The sequence below is a fragment of the Cydia pomonella genome, chromosome 17, assembly GCF_033807575.1.
Source record: "Cydia pomonella isolate Wapato2018A chromosome 17, ilCydPomo1, whole genome shotgun sequence".
NCBI lineage: Eukaryota > Metazoa > Arthropoda > Insecta > Lepidoptera > Tortricidae > Cydia > Cydia pomonella.
In genome coordinates, this window is record NC_084719.1 from 2,084,625 (window position 1) to 2,092,596 (window position 7,972).

The 7,972-nt window shown below is 36.3% G+C and overlaps 2 protein-coding genes across 2 annotated transcripts; both read right to left on the bottom strand.

Annotated features, from left to right (window-relative positions):
• Positions 1-2,471: 2,471 nt before the first annotated feature.
• Positions 2,472-3,935, bottom strand: LOC133527109 (tryptophan--tRNA ligase, cytoplasmic-like). The gene is made up of 3 exons (XM_061864000.1): positions 3,815-3,935; positions 2,795-3,732; positions 2,472-2,717 (listed from the first exon to the last, which is right to left on the bottom strand). The coding sequence occupies exons 1-3, from the start codon at positions 3,933-3,935 to the stop codon at positions 2,472-2,474; spliced, it is 1,305 nt and encodes a 434-aa protein (XP_061719984.1).
• Positions 3,936-6,602: 2,667 nt separating this feature from the next.
• LOC133527110 (putative inhibitor of apoptosis) lies at positions 6,603-7,589 on the bottom strand. Its single transcript, XM_061864001.1, has one exon. The coding sequence runs from the start codon at positions 7,587-7,589 to the stop codon at positions 6,603-6,605; it is 987 nt and encodes a 328-aa protein (XP_061719985.1).
• Positions 7,590-7,972: the final 383 nt, after the last annotated feature.

Consider the following 7,972-nt stretch of genomic DNA (forward strand, 5'->3'; position numbering starts at 1 on the left):
TCCCTAGCCATTGGACAAAGCCGAAATGTACATATGCATTAGGGTATTTAGAATTTAGTGTACAAAGTATCATAATGCATAACAGCCGGTGTAGCGGTTTCGAAGAAATTAACAAATTACCAATTTTTACTTTGGAGCAGCCTGTATGTGTTAGTAGCTCCTATAGTAATATCCTCAAAGAATAGTATGGAACCTTCTTCAACCTTTTTGATTATCTTTTTTATTTATGACATTAATAAGCTTCTGACTTTTGAAAAATGTCATCATTATCAAATATTTCGAACAAATTGTCAAAAACACTGCCAAAGATTAACACAGTGTGTTTCTTTTTGCTGTCGGTTATTGCAAATAACTTTTGTTCGAAAAAAATATTTTTTTATCTTTTGTTCTAATTTAAAAAATATTAACGTCAGAGCATTCCTGAGAAGTAACCCTATGTGGGATTTCAGGGTTTGTCTAATGGCTAAGGTCACCCTGTATAGTCATAAGTATTTGTTGAAATAAATAGAAATCTGTGGGCCCCTTTATACCGGGTGTGGCCTGTGAACAGGATAATTCTCGAAGTCAAAATTTGGGAGCTTGTCTTTTTTCAATGCCAAGTATATTTTTTGAAAGTTGTTCGTCATTTCTGTTCATTATTAAGAAAGCTATTGATTTTTAAACTTGTAAACCATAGATTCTTCTGTAATATCCAATAAATTAACAATTAAAACTGTATAAAAATTCACAGTACATATTTATTCTGAAGAATAATACTAACTATCTGCATAAAGTTATGGGACATCAAAGATTATGGCCCCATTTATCACAGCAATCTATCATACTATTCGCACGCCAAGTGGCAGCAATAAAATTACTTGCGACCTGTGCTTGACGCCTTCTTTGATTGATTGTATCACTATATCACTGTCACTGAAATTTCATTAGTTTTCTAAACTGGAGTATTACGAGTATGAAGTGGAAAAAAACATCAACTTTGTAGTTAGTTCAGTATTTAATAACTAGCTTAACATCTAACGTGTCAAAAATTGTGCTGAGCATTGTCCTTCTCCTTTTTTCGATATGATTGATATTTTTTGACTCGAAGAACTTCTGGAGGTTGGATTACAAGGCGCAGAACCGTATACTGGAGTTATGGTCACGTAAGGGCTGGATGTTAGGCTACTTCCAGATGACGTGGACGATGTCGATCCCGATTTGGTGAGCTCGATGTACTGACGCTTAGTAGAGCTGCAATTGTTGAATTTGTCGATCAAGCCAGAGACTTCCTTATCAGAACTCTTCTTGTAAGTTGTTATCTTACGGTCAGCCATTTCGGTCGTATGTTCAAGCCGAGATGTGTTCACAAGTAAAACTCATCTATAAAATTGATACCACTGAAGTATTTCGGTCACGCGAATAGTAGTCACTGGATAATAGTTTGCTTTCAGCGGAAATCACCAACTCTCCCGATCAGCACAAAGGAACTTAACGAATTACTTGGAATTACACAAAAATCAGAATAATGATAGCGGCAATCTGCTACGGACAGGTACCGATTTCTTCGTCTGAATAGCGAATGAGACTGGCATGCCATAGCAACACACTGTCGTTATAAACTCGTTTTGTCAAGGACGTCTACAATCGCCAATTGAAGATTATTATCTGCAATGTTTCAGACATATTTATAAGAAGGTACTGATTAAATTGCATCTTATGACGATTTAAGTCTGTTCCATACAGTTATTTTGTATTTTCAGGTATAGGTTAGTTATGTCAAATTAATATATTAATATTTGTGCTTAGAAACGCACAGGAATTTTCATGCCTTCAAAACCTCTACATCGTAAGTCAAGATCCCTGCTGTCGGTACATCTAGATTCTAGTACAGCATAATTGGTCCTTGATCACAACCAGCCATGGCTACGAAATGATCAGGACAAAAGGGCAATTTCCCAAACAATATTTTTATGTTTAACTGTAATTTAAATCTATTTAGATTGGTGCGTAATCTCCAATTGTTCTGCATTGAGTTATTGAATGTATTCCAAGGGAAACCAATTATACTTTGAAAAAAACAAAGTTGAAGTGTTAACAAAGGATCGTTTGGACAGGTCTTAATTGGCTCTGATTGAAGCGTCTCAAGGCCTACAATCATTGAATGAAGACTAATCAGCTCAAGAGCATTCAATTTATAAAGACCGTGACCAAGACAACATATATCATATAGTTCTTGAGTGTCTAAGTTTTTGCAGTCTTGTTATTACTTATGTATCGATCATCTTTTATCATGTTTATCATAGTTTGAACTTTTGACAAGTAGACGTTCAAGTGATCCAGCTTTGTGTCAAGTGCCAAGTAAACATTACAAATTAATGAAACGATGCGAATTTACTTAAATAAACTTTTATTCAATAACTTAACCCTCTAATGCATGTGTACATTAACTCTGTTACATAGATTAACATAATTACATCTAATAAGATTCTTTTTCAATGTGGAATTACTGACTTTTTATTTCTAGACAAAGCAAACCTTTCACGCTTAAGACTTAAAAAAGTTTCACTATCTCCAGGTTTTCTCATAGCAAAGTCAAGGTCCCTCGGTTTCATGAATTGTTCAACTAGATCATCGGTGACATATCTTTTCCGCTCTTGGTGTTCACTGACCATATCCTGGAGTACTCTTGTCAACGCTTGATTCAAATCTCCAGTTAGTAAAGCTCCACTCGTGTAACCCTGTGAAAAAAATCCACCATTAACATAATAAATAACCTATTGATTAACAATCAATTTCACAAGGAAGAATAAATTACTTTTCTGAGTTGATCCAGTTGATCATCATCCTTGAGGAAAAATTTCAGCCACTGGTAGGAAATGTCGATATCACAATTCCCGCCGAATTCCCTGTGCTCTTCGACAGTTGGCCGTCCACCGGAGAACGCCTTTTTCTTTATTTTATTTTTAATTTCCATGGGACTGTCAGTCAAAAATATCGTGGAATTAACATCACTGGCAGACATTCTTGACTGCGATCCTTGCAATGCTGGGAGGATTGATGAATGTAGCAATGCTGGCTTGAGGAAACCCAATTTGGGTGCAATATCTCTTGTCATTCTGAAGTAAGGATCTTGATCAATGTCACAAGTAATCAAGCATGGGAGCTTAGCATTCTTAAAAATAAATGGAAAAGTGCTGGAAAAAGCTGGAGCTGCTTGAGTCGGTGGGAATGCTATTTTACCAACAGAATCACTGTCATCAAATCCAAAGATCTCTTTGATTTGGTTGTACGTTACACACTTTTGAATTCGAATCATGTTTTGGTAGAAAGCTGGATTGTTTCCAATATGCTCGAGATTTGAAAATATAAATGTCTTTTTGACATCGAAACCAAAGGCTATTATGTCCTTGGTGTTCTCGTACGCAAGATCGATAGCATCTTCAACCTTTATGTTCTTCTGTATCGATTTCTCGTCGTCATTCAGTTGTATCACCAGTGGAACGTCAAAGACATCTTGGAGCCACTTGCAAAATACAAATGGTATCATGTCTCCTACGTGCATAGCACCTGAACTAGGACCTCTTCCAGTGAACAAGTAAAACGGCTGGCCCTGCTCGTAAAAATCCAATGCCGTATGCACATCACAGTGTGAAGAAAATAAGCCACGACGCAAAAAGTGATGACATGGTTTCCCGGTGATCTTTTCAAATCTTTCTAGCAGCCCTTGATCTACCTTCGAACTGCCAAACCACTCTGAAAAAGATAACGTACATTTTATGACCATGACACTCATCAACTTAAAAATTATCGCTTCGTGATTTAGAAGTATACTCACCTATCAACTTCTTGTAGTCTATTCCTATATCATCCATGCTCGTAACAGTCCAAGGATCAACGACATCTTCAGTGTCTTCCTTGATATTTAACTTTTCAATTTTTCTTCTTATAGCCCCCATTTTCAATTATTCTTCGAGAATCGACGGTTGTTCTGACTGCAATAAATGTTATACTTATTAAACTTATTAACTTGCAATAAGGTCGGAAATTTCATCATACATGAAGCAAAATATCAATTTGTACTTACATGAGATGCTTTAAATAACGACGCACAAAACATAAAACACCCAGTTGTTTATTCCACAACCACGTCTCTTCCCGGCTAGGACACGACTAAAGTTCCCGTGGTTCTGCGGCTTTTTATATCAACGATTCCCTCAGCATCCATGTTAGCTCTTGTAACAAGAATTTATTGTGAGTAATTAATGTGATTCATGATCGTTCAAATTACGTCACGTGTTCCGATTAAACTCGAAACAAACAGGAAGATGACCTTATTGGGAAATTTCCGGTCTTTCCACGGGAATGTCACGTGATTTATGTTCGGGCGCTTGTGTTCTAGGATATTTCTGTTGGTGATAAATACGGTCGTTTTGATTGACCCTCAATGGACTTCAGACATGTAGATTGTTTCATAGAAACTTTTCCATTTGCAAACTAATAATGATTCTTCATGATGAATCTGATGAATTCTTTGAGCTCTTTCGATCCACTGACGGCTAACTTCAAAATTGTCATCTATTCTATTTTAAAGAATTGCAGTTCTTTAGGATAGTCCTTACAACACAATATAATAATATTGAAACACTCTGAGGATGGCGTTTCTTCTATATTAATTTAAGATAAGCCAATTGGTTGAAACTGGTTTTCAATGCCATGCCTCACAACAGCACTGTTGCAAATAACATTCGTTTGTTACAGTATACCTATCGAAAACAAGTTTATTATACCTCTTTTGCGGTCAATATACCACAATAATGAGGAATACACCAATGAATTTCAGTTATTGCGTCATCTTTTTAAAATAACATAAAATGGAATTGTGAGCTTCTAGAAAACAAGATGATAACGATGAGTACTGAGAATTTTTATTACTATTAAATTAACTGGTGTGACGTGCCAGAGTCAAACTAATTACGTTAGGGTGGCTTATCTCCTCAGTATAAAAAAGGAAGTCATCATCGGTTGTTTCAGTTGAAAATTGTCTGTCGACACGAGTGGTCAACTTCAACAGGAAATATCTGCTGGTAAGTGTTGTTATCTTTGAAATTTTATATTTGTGTTTTATAGTCCAATGTCTTGCTAATTATGAGTCATATTGCTATGGTGATTGTGACTCATAGTAATGTATTAACATATGCTATTTCTTTAATTTTATAGAAATATGGCGAGACTTGGATCGATTTTCCATGTCGGACTAGTCGTGGTTATGGTGGTTGCTGGTACAACTTCGCAATGGGTAGATGACACATGGCACTCAGAAAATCGGGCCACCGAATGGAAATATGGGTACCGACAACCGGAATACCGCCAGTGGCCGTGGGAAACCAATAGACCGCAACAAGAGCGGAAAGCTACAGAATGGAAGAATGGTCAGAAGGAGAACAGTGGTCACTTAGTATGGAAAAATGGCCGTTGGGATTGGAGCTATGGTAACTCAGAGTTAGAAGCCCAAGCTGAAAATTGGAGGAATAGCAATTCACAACCAGGATATGGTTATCGGCCGACGGAAGATAGATGGCAGATAGAACAGCAAGCTAAACAATGGCAAAATGGCGCGGGCAGATGGGTGTACTAATCAATGACATTTTATGGAATCTTCAGAAGCAAGATAAAAAAAAAATTTGTACGTTCATTAGCTTTGAAGAAAATGTCTCTTAGTTTGAAATTTTTTGTAAAATTGATAATCATGTAATAAAAGTAGATTTCATGTATAAATTCATACTTTTATTATCTTCTTTACATTATTATAAACCTTTTGATCATAAGTACCTACGACCTAAGTTCTTCAAGTCGAAATATTGGTTGAATAACTAACATATGAAATGGAAGAAATTATTTCTGCTACTGTTATCCTGATCATATATTTTTAGCGAAAGATGCCACAGCAACCTTTGAACTATAGAAGCAAGAGCTTCCTGTTAATATGGTCATTCAAATTATTTTGTCCATAAACTTCAGATACTTTAGTTTAGTTTCAAGTAATACTTATCTAGAAATCTTCTAGCAGCATAGAAAATACAAAATGATACTTAGAAATATCGCTATTGTCTTAATGGTCAGTTGTTTGCTTTGAACAACTTAAAGAATTTTGCTCAATCTACCTCGGCAATACGATTGATCTTAAATTTTTGGCACTTAAATTCTTGTTTGTATAGTAATCATCACTTTAACGTTTTAGTGTAAGACATTTTTAAATTTCACGAAGCTATAGGTAGAAAAAAAAAAAAAATTAAAATTTTACTTTATTTTATTTTCTTTATAATACTACACTAATAGTATACTTAGGAACTATACATAAAATACTTTATAGCTAAATTATCCAATACTGCTATTCCTTACTTCAATACTGTCTAATTTGAAGCCCTGAATATCAATGATAATACAGTTTATAGCTCTATATCTGGCTGTTACGGAAGACAATCTTGGTGGTGTCTCGTTATTTGGATATTGTCTGTAAAATTGATTTTTCCTCATTTTTGACCTCGACTTAAATTATCTTAATCTTAATATAATCTTAATGTAATTTTAATAGATTAACTTAAACAATTCTTAACGGGGTCTCTTTATGCGATGCGCGCACGGACCGTTGCGCGAATGGGCGTCCGGCAAATTGGACAGAGGGACAAGTTGGGCCCGCATTTATTACAACTGGACATATGCTTACAAGGCAACATAACTATAGACAATTCTGCTACACAGCATATTCTACATTTAGGGATATCATTGTCTACCGAGCCGGACTCTGTTTCTCGTTCTTGGAAGTTTTCGATCGTTTCTGTGTTTTCCTTGGGAATTGGTACTTCGAATGGTTCCCCCTCCTCCGCAAGTCTGGTGATTTTATTAGCTGCAAGCTCAATGAACTCCGGTCCTCGAACAGACCAGACGTAGTAACACTTAGGAAACCAGTGTGCGTGCTCAATCCATGGGTCATCTTCGGGTATCCAATTACTGAGTCCACCACCACAATGATAGCATTTGGTTTTATCACTTTCCCTAACATAGAAAAATCCTGCTTCGGCCATTTTTTCTGGAGTTAGCGTTGGCGGACCAAGCCAATTTGTAAAAGTTCGTTGGCGAATTTTTTCGGTGATGTAATCTTTATGCTGGGGTGAACAATGATAACCAAAACATTGTATTGCTCCCTGTGGAGTTGTTGGGTCTAGTTCTTTTAATGTTGAGCGTCGATAGTAAGAATAATCAATGATGATCCGCTTACTTTGAACTGCCACATAAATGTGGTCTTCATCTATTGGTACATTACCGCATGGTTCTCCTTTGGCAAATCGGCAGATTGGTGACCATCTTCGATGATCTGTCATTGCGTCATCTCCTTCTATCCATCTAGAAATATCTATTCCACACTCGAAACATTTGACGCTATCTTTAAAACCAGTGTAAAAAAATCCTGCGGCTGCAAGGTGGTCCGGGTTCATAAATATTACCGACCACGTTGAATAAGTATCTCTTCTTACGGCTTCACGTTTGTACTCAGGATGTCTGGTTCGGAGGGAATTGACAATAGAGTTGGGCATTACTGCCTCTTCTTCCATCTTGTTGGCAGAACGGCTGAAATGATTACTGTGATTAGATGTCTTAATTCTTCTGGCATAACTTCAACTACTTTGTAAAATCTCTCGTAAAGTAAATTCAGTTTCTTGCTCTTTTTACCCTTCTGTAGAATGACAATAGAAACATTAAACTGTCGATAGACAAAAAGACTAAAATCGTCCACCCAAATCGCCTAGCGTACTCTAATATAAGAGCTCAGCGAAGAGAGGAGTAACGATACATTTAGAAGGTCACACTGATTGCAATAAATTATGTTACTTATTAAACTTATCGACTTGTAATGAGGTCGGAAATTTCATCATACATGAAGAAAAATATCAATTTGTACTTACATGAGATGCTTCAAATAACGCCGCACAAAACA

Coding starts and splice junctions, on each gene's coding strand:
- LOC133527109 (XM_061864000.1), bottom strand. CDS start 3,935: ATGGGGGCTATAAGAAGAAAAATTGAAAAGTTAAATATCAAGGAAGAC. Junction 3,733..3,814: donor AGACTACAAGAAGTTGATAG/GTGAGTATACTT, acceptor TATCTTTTTCAG/AGTGGTTTGGCAGTTCGAAG. Junction 2,718..2,794: donor AACTGGATCAACTCAGAAAA/GTAATTTATTCT, acceptor TTTTTTTCACAG/GGTTACACGAGTGGAGCTTT.
- LOC133527110 (XM_061864001.1), bottom strand. CDS start 7,589: ATGGAAGAAGAGGCAGTAATGCCCAACTCTATTGTCAATTCCCTCCGA.